Source organism: Mus caroli, chromosome 4 (assembly GCF_900094665.2).
Source record: "Mus caroli chromosome 4, CAROLI_EIJ_v1.1, whole genome shotgun sequence".
Classification (NCBI taxonomy): Eukaryota; Metazoa; Chordata; class Mammalia; order Rodentia; family Muridae; genus Mus; species Mus caroli.
Genome location: NC_034573.1, coordinates 119,477,396 through 119,489,549, shown reverse-complemented (window position 1 = coordinate 119,489,549; position 12,154 = coordinate 119,477,396). Strand labels below are relative to the sequence as shown.

The 12,154-nt window shown below is 46.8% G+C and overlaps 2 protein-coding genes across 8 annotated transcripts in view; both read left to right on the top strand.

Moving 5' to 3' along the window:
* Tmem39b (transmembrane protein 39B) overlaps positions 1 to 2,644 on the top strand; it is a 22,042-nt gene extending 19,398 nt beyond the window's left edge. For 4 of the 7 annotated variants that reach the window (XM_029476844.1, XM_029476847.1, XM_029476848.1 and 1 more), the window contains 2 exons: positions 218 to 338; positions 2,188 to 2,633. In XM_029476844.1, coding sequence (XP_029332704.1) covers positions 218 to 338; positions 2,188 to 2,430 — 364 coding nt within the window. In that variant the 3' untranslated portion in view covers positions 2,431 to 2,633. Of the gene's footprint in view, positions 1 to 217; positions 339 to 2,187 lie in introns of all 7 variants that reach the window. The other 3 variants (XM_021159736.2, XM_021159737.2, XM_021159738.2) reach the window with 1 other exon arrangement.
* A 3,380-nt stretch (positions 2,645 to 6,024) lies between these two features.
* Kpna6 (karyopherin subunit alpha 6) overlaps positions 6,025 to 12,154 on the top strand; it is a 31,733-nt gene continuing 25,603 nt past the window's right edge. Inside the window, exon 1 of the mRNA XM_021160246.2 lies at positions 6,025 to 6,130. Coding sequence (XP_021015905.1) covers positions 6,127 to 6,130 — 4 coding nt within the window. The 5' untranslated portion in view covers positions 6,025 to 6,126. The remainder of the gene's footprint in view (positions 6,131 to 12,154) is intronic.

Below are 12,154 nucleotides of genomic sequence, written 5' to 3'. Positions count from 1 at the left end.
CCCTCCCCTCCCCTCTCCTGTAGATGTCCCAGTGCAGTGAATTGCTTATGGTTGTTACCCCATTTTATAGAGGATGCAGCTGAGACCCAGAAAAGGAGTCACAGAGTCAAAATACCAGAGATAGAAATAAAGCCAGGGACTCTCTGCTCCCAGTCCTTTAGTATCCATTTTTATGGGTGGGCTGGGGACAAAATGTACTCTTGGACTGTGCTTCCAGGTGGACTGAAGAGTGCATGTGGCCACAGGGTGTGCTGGTGAAACACAGCAAGAATGTCTACAAAGCAGTGGGCCACTACAATGTGGCCATCCCCTCCGATGTCTCCCACTTCCGCTTCCATGTGAGTTTTCTTTTCCAGGCAGGAGGGTGGGGCCTGATCTTCAAGGCAGGGAGGGAGTGGGTGGGTGGCCTTAGCAGGGAGGACAGTTATGGCTCTTCTCACTGTTGCCAAAACTCAGAGGAAAATGGTGCACACATGCAGCCCAAGGACGTCCACACAGAGGAGTATAACCGCAGCTCCCTGTGGTTGCAGATCTTTTGGAGTACAGGATAGAGGAAGAGGTGGCCATCCAATAAAAGAACAGGTTCTGAAGGTTCTTATGGCTCACACCTTTAAACCTAGCACTGGGAGACAGACAGACAGACCGACCGACAGACTGACCGACCTTAGCAGTAGAAACAGACTGATAATTCAGTGCTGAGTGCCCTGTATTTTTAACTTATTCGAAGGTGCCGTACTGAGAAACTTGGGAACTCCCGCAGAGGGCCTGAGTCAGCACAGGGGAAAGGGTGCTCTGAGTCAGCAGGGCTGCTGCCCTCCAGCTCTGTTTCCAGCAGAGTCCTCACGGCCCTGCTCTCTCTGAAGGCGCTCTAATTGTCTGACTTCCCAGGTAGCCTCTGCTGAAGCCCGGGACCATGTGGATCCAGGGTACTAAGGGTCACAGTTTGGGAGATGGTTGACCTGGGCAGTTATCTTCATTTTTCAGCAAGAAAGGAGATTTACTCCGATACTCACAGCCTTTCAGCTCAGCATCCTGGTCTTTGGCTCTCCTCTTGCTGCTGCTTCCCCACCCAGTAAGCAGTCCTTAAGTTATAGGTGCTTTTCGTGTGAACCGATTGATCCCTAGACATAGAGTACGCTGCTGCTTCCCCACCCAGTAAGCAGTCCTTAAGTTATAGGTGCTTTTCGTGTGAACCGATCGATCCCTAGACATAGAGTACTCTTGAACTTAGCAGAAACATTTTTTTTTTCTTTTTTTGTTTTTTTTTGGTTTTTGAGACAGAGTTTCTCAGTATAGCCCTGGCTGTCCTAGAACTCAGTCTATACACTAGGCTGGCCTTGAACTCACAGAGATCCGCCTGCCTGTCTCCCAAGTTCTCGGATTAATAGTGTTCATGGCCACTGCCAGGCAGAAAATAATTTTTTTTTAAAGTTCTGCACTCTGTTTTCCTTTGAAACACCTTGTGAGACTGAGAGTTGCCACGCCCCCTAGGCTTCCAGTGTAGGGAAGGATGCTACAGAGGAGGGAGGAGGTACTAGCTTTTAGGCTGTAGAGTATAATAGCTCTCCATACTGTTGATGTCTAGCAACTAAAAGTGAATAAATGTCTTTCTATGCTGCTGACGTAAGATTTGCTGAACTAAATTCTGCTGCACAGATAAAGCCCAGGTTCAGTCCCTAGCACTGAAAAAAAAAAAAAGATTGTGATTTGTTCAGGCCCAATGATACTGTAGAGGGAGGGTGACATTACAGAAGCATGGGACTGGGTATAGTGGCAGCGCACGTCTTTAATACCAGCATTCGGGAGGCAGAGGCATGCTCATCTCTGTGAGTGCAAAGCCAGCCTGGGAACAAATAAAAAGAAGTTGATTTTAGGCCAAAAAGAGTTTGAGATAGCAAGCAAGCCTTCTTAGGAAAGGCTTCTCGGAAGTATCTTCCACGGCTTTTATGGAAGCAGCGGTACAGCACAAGCGTGGACAGATGTGGTGGTGTGGCCGAGCCCACCCATGACCTTTCTGCCTCCCCTAGCTCACATACACACACACACACACACACACACACACACACACACACACGGGTCCCCAAGAGCTTGTCCCCTCCGCCATGCTTCAAGATCTCATCCAAGAAGCGGGTTTGTGGAGCATGCCCCCTGGCCGCTCTCCGCCTACCCCGTCTCTCTCTTGGGTAGTTCTTTTTCAGCAACCCCCTGCGGATCCTCAATATCCTTTTGCTGCTGGAGGGTGCCGTCATTGTCTACCAGCTGTACTCCTTAATGTCCTCAGAGAAGTGGCACCAGACCATCTCCCTGGCCCTCATCCTCTTCAGCAACTACTATGCCTTCTTCAAGCTGCTCCGGGACCGCCTGGTATTGGGCAAAGCCTACTCCTACTCAGCCAGCCCCCAGAGAGACCTGGACCACCGTTTCTCCTGAGTCCCAGGGTGATCCTCCAGACAACATCCGGGCTTCACCCAGGGGCTTCCTGGCCAAGGGCTCTTGGGGTTGGGGGGAGGGGTGCAAAAAACAAAAACAGAAAAAACAACAAAAAAAAACAACCCACCAGAGCTTTGTATTTTTGTTACGTACTGTTTCTTTCTTTGATAATTGATGTGGTAAGAAAAAAGTCTTATTTTTATACTCTGAACAAGCCTGTGTCCTGTGATTCTTTCTCTTGTTCCTGCCTTTCAGTCAGTCAGAGGTATAGGCATGTGATGGCTTCTGTGACGCTCCTTCTCAAGTGGCTGAGAGACTCGGGGAACCCCAGAGCCCACAGTGGCTGTAGTGGCTGCTGCTAACAGAATGCAATTGTGTACAGATGCGGCTGTGTTTATTACTGCAGGCCTCCCCAGCCCTATGAAGACGTGTGCTGTGTGTGTTCACTCCCACAGGTGAACATCTGCTCATGGTAACATGGCTACAGAATGCTATGCTAGAGCTGGTATTAAAAAAGAGTTCTGGGGCTGAGAGCTGGCTCAGTGGTTAAGAGCACCGACTGTTCTTCCTAAGGTCCTGAGTTCAAATCCCAGCAACCACATGGTGGCTCACAAACATCGGAAATGAGATCTGACGCCCTCTTCTGGTGTGTCTGAAGACAGCTACAGTGTACTTACATATAATAAATTAAAAAAAAAAAATCCTCGCCGGGCAGTGGTGGCGCACGCCTTTAATCCCAGCACTTGGGAGGCAGAAACAGGTGGATTTCTGAGTTCAAGGCCAGCCTGGTCTACAGAGTGAGTTCCAGGATAGCCAGGGCTACACAGAGAATCCCTGTCTCGAAAAAAACATAAACAAACAAAAAAAAAAATTGTTAAATCCTCGAAAAGGTGGTGACACTGTTGTCCTAGAAGAATATGACTTGATTCTCCCAGCATGTAGTCACTGCCACCCCGCCCTGTCCCGGATGTTGGTGCCAGGCCAGGATATTGCTACACTGGGAAGGGAATGCTGGCAAGATGGGTCAGAGGGTCAAGGAACTTTGTACCAATCCTGACAACCCAAGTTCCATCCCTGGGACCAACACGGTGGAAGGGAAGAACTGACTGCTATAAGTTGTCCTTTAGCCTCTCTATACACATATATTAAATAAATGTAACTTTACATTCCTTTAGATTTATGTGTATGAGCGCTTTGCCTATTTATGTATATGCTCCATATGTGTGCCTGGTGCCCTTGGAAGTTAGAGGAGGGTATTGAAGATTGGCATTGCAAAGGGTTTGTGATTCCCATCTGTTGCGAATCAAACCTGCTCCTCTGAAAGAACAGCAGGTGCTCTGAATCGCTGAGCCATGTTGGGAATCAAACCTGGTCCTCTGAAAGAGCAGCAGGTGCTCTGAATCGCTGAGCGAGCCCCCAAAAGGTAATTTTTACATTTTTATTTCTTTAAAAAAAAGCACAATAGGGACCGTGTTGGAGCTCTCGGTGCTTCTGAGATGACAGTTATGGTTGCTGGGGTCACTAGGTGGGCGTGAGGAGGAAAGCCGCCGGAGTTGCTTAACTCAGAAGCCGGCTAGCAGAATGTGCTTCTGACCCTTGAAAGTGAAGAAAAGGCAGTGAAGAGCAGGCCGTGGGAAATTGCTACAAGAAGAGCGATGCAATGTTACCTTTTTCATATTTTTTTTCTTTCCAGAGCTCAGGACTAAATCCAGGGCCTTGTGTTATTTAATTTATTATTTGTAAGACACACCAGAAGAGGGCATCAGATCTCATTTCCGATGGTTGTGAGCCACCATCCCTAACTCTAGTTTGTTTGCTTGTTTATTTTGTGTGTAGAGTACATTTGGTTAAGAGCACGTGAGCGAAGATAGCAACTTGAGAAGCTTGAGATCTCTGTACACCAGATTCCAGGCACTTTCTCTTTTCTTCTTTTTCTTTTCTTTCTTTTTGTTGTTTCTTGGGGGGAGGGTTGGTTTTTGTTTTTGTTTTTCGAGACAAGGTTTCTCTGGGTAGCTCTGGCTGTCCTGGAACTCACTCTGTAGACCAGGCTGGCCTCCAACTCAGACATCCGCCTGCCTCTGCTCCGCCTAGCTGCCACAAGCACTTTCAACCACTGGGCCATCTCTGGTCCTTGCTATCTGTGGTTGGATTGTTTTTTTTAAGAATTTATTTATTATATGTAAGTACATTGTAGCTGTCTTTAGACACCAGAAGAGAGTTACTACGAATGGTTGTGAGCCACCATGTGGTTGCTGGGATTTGAACTCAGGACCTCCTGAAGAGTCGTTAGTGTTCTTTACCCTCTGAGCCATCTCACCAGCCCCGCTGTCTGTGGATTTCAAGACAGATGGGGCAGAACGATTTTGGAGCTAGGTGAGATAAGGAGGTAGATTGTTGTGATAACAGAGGAAGTTAAACAGTATTCCTTTTCCTCAAGTCATAGAATATGACTTTTGAGTTGTTTCGCTTTATCGGCCAGGCATTTGGTTAGAATTGGCAAGATTGGACGTTAACCCCGGCTCTGTGTGTTGATGTGGAAGACTGGAATGCTATCATGCAAAATAAGGAGGTTAATAAGCACCAGCCCCAAATTCCTTGATTCAAAAGGCACGTGCTTCAAGGTCCTCATCACTAAAAAAGGGAGCTCACTGACCTGTTGTTATTTGTTTGCTTGTTTATTTGTTCATTTATTCATTCAATAGCTATAAGTCAGACACTGGAAGGTGGTGGTCATACTAGTCAGCAATATAGAACTGACCCTGTCATTAAAAGGTTACTGGGCTCTGCCCCTACCCCACCACACCCTTTTGCTGGAGAAACAAACTCCCCCTGGTGTGATAGTGCACACCTGTAACCTCAGCAGAGGGGAGGTGGAAGAAGGAGAATCTAGAGTTCAAGTCTAGGATATCTGAAACCCTGCCTCCCATAAACAAACAACTTGTCTGGGAGCCTTTCACCTCAGCACTTGGGAGGCAGATAGGTGGATCGCCGTGAGTTTGAAGTCTTTCTGATTTATAGAGGTCCAGGCCAGCCAGAGATACATAGTTAAGATCCTGTCTCAAATGAACAAAAACAAGAATCAAACCCCAGCTTAATCTCCACTCCTTTTCCTTATCTCCGGAGCCTTGAACGAATCACTTCCTCTCTCAAAATAATTCTTTATTTAGTTCAGGGTCTATACAGGCTTAATTATAAAGAATTTTTGGGAAAAAAGGCCTCACCATAAAGAAGAAATAAAAACAGAAAGATTGGATCTCCAGGCCCAATTGTTCTGCCCCATCTGCCTTTAAAACCACAGACAGCAAGGACCACAGAGATGGCCTAGTGGTTGAAAGTGCTTGTAGCAGCCGGGCGTTGGTGGCGCACGCCTTTTATCCCAGCACTTGGGAGACAGAAGCAGAGGCAGAGAGTTTGGCACACTTTGCTTTGTACATATTCCTTCTAGTCTTCCTTCAGCCTCGGCTGTCTATTCCGTCCCTAATTGCCATCTTTAGTGGCTGCGTTCTCTTTAAGCCCGCCCCTATCCTGATATCCCTTGGAGGGAAGGGGGCGTGAGGGTTAAGAACGCGTTTTAGCACTGTATAAAACGTTTGTCCCCGTCAGGCCGCCGTCCTGCAGGTCCGCCATATTGTCTGCCGAGGCTGCCGCTGAAGCTACCGCTGCGGCCGCCGCCAAGTCCGAGCGAGCGGAGCCGCGATGGGTGAGTGAAGCGGCTCAGGAGATGGGTGTTCGGGCCGAGGTGTCGGGGAGCGGGGTCTGGCGAGGGCCTGTCTCTCGTCCGAAGCAGATGTCGGAAGCATCCAGAGAGGCAAGGGAGGAGAAGGCAGATCCGGAGCGCCCCTCGGGCCAGTTTAGGGCTGGGGTAGGGCCGCTCGCACGGGGAGCAGCCCTGGGGGCTGGTTCCGCACTGCTAGCGTCCCGGGCTGTCCCCACGTGGTGGCCTCGGGTCGGAGCTCGCGCTTCCCGGGGTAAGCAGAGCCCTGCCCTCTCGCCCTGCGCCTGCCGTGGATCCGGGGGCCGGGCTCCGGGCTCCGGGCGGCAGGCCTGGCCGCGGAGAGCCTGCTTCCTCGGGCTTTTGGACGCCGGGCTTCTGAACCAAGTGAAGTCCTAGCTGTATATGTAGAGGGTAGAGTCCTCTGGAGAGGAGACCTAGGGCAGGCCAGCTCCGGCCCGGTAACCAAGGGCCGGCCGGGTCCAGCAGAGCTTGGGCCTTTGAAGGCCAGGAAAATGTCCCAGTCGGCGCAGGAATGGGGTGGTTCGGCTAGACTCAGTGACAGCCTTCACAGGGGTAGAGAGACCAAAGCCAAGACTTCTTGGCCCAGACAGGTCAGGGACTTACGATTTCTGGGCCAACTCTGGTTAGGAGAAAAAGAGAGACCTGTTGATCTTTTTTAAAGAGCATTCTGGATACGAAGGCCGTTGCTCAGAAGAATACGATGATGGTCTTTGAATTCAGAAATGAAACCAGTCTTGGTAATTTGTTGGCATCAGTAAAAGTGAAAAACTTTAAATTTGCCAATCTGTACGTGCAGACGTGATTGTCAGTGCTTAACGTGTCTTGTGTAACCTAATTGCTACCTCGTGGGATAGGTGCTGCTGTTATTCCTGTTTTGCAGATGGGGAAACTGAGGCTTAGAGTGGTAAAGTAACTTATCCAAGGTCACGCGGTGATCAAACCAGGGTGATCACTCCAGAGCCCTAGGAATTAACTGGTGCCTTTTATGGGCTGGCCCTCTAGTGGTGGGACGAGAGAGGGGGGACAGTTTTAACCCTGCATAAAGTTGGGAAATTGTGTGTTGTTATGGGTCCAGTTTGAAATCTTTAGTCCGAATGAAAGTGGAAAAGTTCAGAGAGAATTGCTGACCTCCGCCTATTGTAAAGAGTAGTGCATTTCTAAAGTTTGCTATAATCTCTTAATTCTGAGGGAACAGAAAAGACTTTCTCTGCCAGTGATTTCAGAATCAGATCTGGCCTGCCACTTTCCACCTCTCATCCAGTTACTTCGTTTTCAAACAAAATTGTGCATAGAGAAGGTGTCTAACACACTGCAACAAGCCCTATATTCCTCCGTTTCTGAGCCTTCACGTCTGTAGGAAGGGAGTATGTGTAACCTAGCAAGAGCTCTGCAGACAACGCAGCATTCTTCCCACCCTGCATACCGCGAGCGAGCGGTTCTTTTCCCAAAAGCACTCTACATTTCCAGGTCCTCTGGAAAGTATAGATTGATTCTGGGAGGTAACTGGAGCCCTAGAGGGAAAGGCGGCGTCAGTGAGACGTTTTTTACAGATTGAGAAACAGGCTTGAAGGAGCTAACATAGCTGATCAGAATCAGCCAGGAACGACATTCTTCCACATTTTACTTCACAGCAGCCTCTAAGATTTAAGGTATTAGATGGGTGGTGGTGTACGCTTTTAGTCCCAGCACTCAGGAAGCAGAGGCAGGCGGATCTCGAGTTTCAGATCAACCTGGTCTACAGAGTGAGTTCCAGGATAGCCAGGGCTACACAGAGAAACCTGTCTCCAAAAAAAAAAAAAAAAAAAAAAGGGTTTAAGGTGTTATGTGACGTTAGTAGTAGGTTTTTTGTTTTGCTTTGTTTTCTATTAGAATGTAAAAGTTCTTCAGTGTGGCCAAGCAGTGGTGGTGAACGCCTTTAATCCCAGCACTTGGGAAGCAGAGGCAGGTGGATTTCTGAGTTTGAGGCCAGCCTGGTCTACAGAGATGACTACAACACAGAGAAACCCTGTATCAAAAAACCAAACCAAACAAACAAAAAAGTTCTTCAGTGCAAGAATGAGACATGAAAGAATTTTTAGTATGTAGAGGTAGGTGGCTTTCAGCTCAACTTCAGTGACCAGTCTAATATAAGGATATATTTTAATCATAGTGTACGGTCCTCGGTAGATGAGGAATCCCCTTAGCAACGGTAAATTGATGCTTTGAGAAGATAGGTAACTAGTGCAAGGCTAGCAATCCAGGCCCGTTGGGTACTGGTTATAATACAGCCAGCCTTCCCTCTCAGAGGCCCGTGTATGTCACTGCCTCTCCTGTGTTCCCTCCCAGGACCTATCCTTTATACTGTTTGCCTGTGTTGGCCATGCAACTTTTTTTTTTGGGGGGGGGGGTTTCGAGACAGGGTTTCTCTGTGTAGCCCTGGCTGTCCTGGAACTCACTCTGTAGACCAGGCTGGCCTGGAACTCAGAAATCCACCTGCCTCTGCCTCCCAAGTGCTGGGATTAAAGGTGTGTGCCACCACTGCCCGGCTGATGCAACTATTCTTGACCATCTCTAGCAAAGACCTCGACCCGATAAATTCTAGTGGGTACTGGCTGTCTTAAAATTTCTACTCTCTCTCCAAATCCAGGGAGTCTTGGTTAGTGAAACTTCAAACCAGTCCTTGTTGTAATCCATTGTCCTAGGCAATGTGGATTTTAGGCTACTTAGATCTAGATCTGAAGGTTCTGGAGCTTCTGGAAGAGTTATTTATTTATTTATTTATTTATGAAGATTTATTTTATGTATATATGAGTACACTGTAGCTGCCTTTAGACACACCAGAAGAGGGCATCAGATCCTATTCAGATGGTTGTGAGCCACCATGTGGTTGCTGGGAATTGAACTCAGGACCTCTGGAAGAGCAGTTGGTGCTCTTAACCGCTGAGCCATCTCTCCAGCCCTTTTGTTTTCTTGTTGTTGTTTTTTAGTAGTCTGGGTATTGAACCCAGGCAAAATCATAGAATGGTCTTGAATAGTCATGTACCACATAACAACTTTTCTGTGAAGAGTACATTGCAGTTATGATGAAATGCATAGGATTATAAAGCCGGAACCTTCCACTTGTCTAGAGAACGTGTAGCTGAAGAAGCTCTTAGTGAGGTTTGTTGTTGTTGTTGTTGTTGTTGTTGTTTTTGTTTTTTTGAGACAGGGTTTCTCTGTGTAACCCTGGCTGTCCTGGAACTCACTCTGTAGACCAGGCTGGCCTCGAACTCAGAAATGACTCTGCCTTTAAGTGCTGGGCTTAAAGGCATGCGCCACCACACTCGGCTTCTTAGTGAGTTCTTGATCGGTTTGAAGTTATTATAAGCCCAGCATGGTGGCTTACACCATTTATCCCTACGACTTAGAAAGCTGAAGCAGAGACTCTAGGCAACATAACAAGACCTTGTCTCAAAGAAATTTGAGCTGGGGTGGCTGAAATGGCTCAGAGGTCAAAGGTGATTGCTGTCAAGCCTGATGTCTTGCCTTTAATCCCTAGAAGCCACAATTGTCTCTTACTGCCATGCATGCACTCCCTCTTCATGAACATACACTTAATAAATTGAACTGGAGATATGCTTAGTAGTTAAGACACCAGCTGCTCTTTAAACTGGGGTTTGATTCACAACTGTGTGTAACTGCAGACCTAGGGTGTCTGACACCTTTAATCCCAGGACTCAGAGGCACAGGCAGAACTTGAACTCAGACTGGCCTGAGTTCAAGGCCAGCCTGGTCTACAAAGTGAGTTTCATTCAGAACAGCTAAGACTACAAAGAGAAACGCTGTCTTGAAAAAGAAACAAAAAGCCTTTTTTAAAAACTGAGTGCTTTGCCTTTGTGTACATGTGTGCACACTGTGTGTGTGGCTGATGCCTGCAGAGGTCAGCAGGGGGCTCCAGATCCCCCAGACCTGAAGTATGGAGAGTTCTAAGCAGCCTTGTGAGGATTTGGAAGCAAACCCAGGTCTTTTTCAAAGTTATTCTAAACCACTAAGCCATCTCTGCAACAGCTACAAGATTTATTTGTTTTATGTACATGTAAGAGTGCCTGGATATATGTCTATGTAGCACATGTGTGCTTGCTGTCCACGGAAGCCTGAAGAAGGTATCAGATCCTCTGGAATTGGAGATGAGATAGTTGTTGGGAACTGAACTAGCTGCTTTGCAAATGCTATAAGCACTGAACTATCTCTCCAGCTGAAAAAGTCAGAAAAGATACTGTTTTTCTTCTCTCTCTCTCTCCCCTCCACTCTTCCCCCCTCTCTCTCTCTCTCTTGGGCTTTTTTAAAAGCAGGACCTTACTCTGTAGCACCAGTGACCTGGAACTTTCTACCTCAGCTCCACTGTGGTAGAATTACAGGCAAGCTCTACCATACTTGGCTGAAAAACAAAGACATTTTGGGGGCTAAAGAGAAGGCTCAGTAGTTAAGAGCATTTATTACTGTACAGGATCTAAGTTCAGTTCCCAGCGTCCACATCAAGCAGTTACAGCAGCCTGTAACTACATTACATCTGTAGGCATCTGTGATCACACACACATGCACGTATAGGTACAGACACATACAAATAAAAAAGTTTTAGAGGTTTTGTTTTGTTTGTTTAAAAAAATGAGGTGGGCCATGGTGATAAAGGTTTTATTTTTCACAATCCAGTATTTAAAGACTAAGGAAAGATTGTCATGAGTTCAAAGCTGGCCTGGATTATACAATGATGCTCTGTCTCAAAACAGAAAGTGAGGTTATAAAGAAAGAAGACGTCTAGCTATATATGTAGCAGAGGATGGCCTAGTCGGTTATCAATCGGAGGAGAGGCCCTTGGTCCTATGAAGTTTCTATGCCCCAGTATAGGGGAATGCCAGGCCCAGGAAGCAGGAGTGGGTGGGTTGGGGAGCAGGAGGAGGGGGGAGAGGATAGAGGATTTTCAGAGGGGAAACTAGGAAAGGGGATAACACTTGAAAGGTAAATAAGGACAATATCTAATAATAAATAAAGACATTTTTATACAGTTGAATACTGTATAAAAATGTGTTTGTATTTTAACCTATTATTACAGAACAGTCAAAACGTTGTTAAAAGTTTATAATGTGAAAATAAAAAAGTCATTGAAAAAAGATTTACTTATTTATTTATTATATATAAGTACACTGTTGCTGTCTTCATATACCCCAGAAGAGGGCATCAGATCTCATTACAGATGGTTGTGAGCCACCATGTGATTTCTGGGATTTGAACTCAGGACCTCTGGAAGAACAATCAGTGCTCTTAACTGCTGAGCCATCTCTCCAGCCTGATTTTTTTTTTTTTTTTTTTTTCAGTCTGAAGAGATGGCTCTGGCTGTGGTTTAGAGCACTTGTTTCTGCAGAGGACCCAGATTCAACTCACAGCCACCCATAATTTCAGTTCCAGTGGATCCAACACCTTCTTCTGACCCCCAAGGGCACCAGGCATATATGTAGTTCCCTTATATGCAGGCAAAATACTCATGCACATAAAAATAAAAGATTTTTTTTTAATTATTTTCTTATATGTACTTATATATGTTTCTGTGTGGGTATGTGCCTGTGATTGCAGATACCTGTAGAGATCAGAGAAGACCCCCTGGAACTGGAGTTACAGGCTTTGTGAGCCACCAAGTATGTACAGATCCAGGGAGTCAGATATGGATCTTCTATAAGAGCAGCAAGTGCTCTTAACTACCAGAAGTCTCTACAGCCCAGGGGAAGAAAAAGTTGTAAGTTTAGGGGCAGTGTTAATTACCTGTGGAGGGAGCAACAGTGATGCCCTGCTCACTATTAATTCTCCTGAAGTGACTAGCACTGCACTCCAGTCAGGCTAGGTATCCTATACAGTGTGCCTTTTCCGTACTGCATTATTTTTTCTCGTACTGTGTAGCCCTGGCTATCCTGGAACTCACTCTGTAGACCAGGCTGGCCTCAAACTCAGAAATCCGCCTGCCTCTGCCTCCCAAGTGCT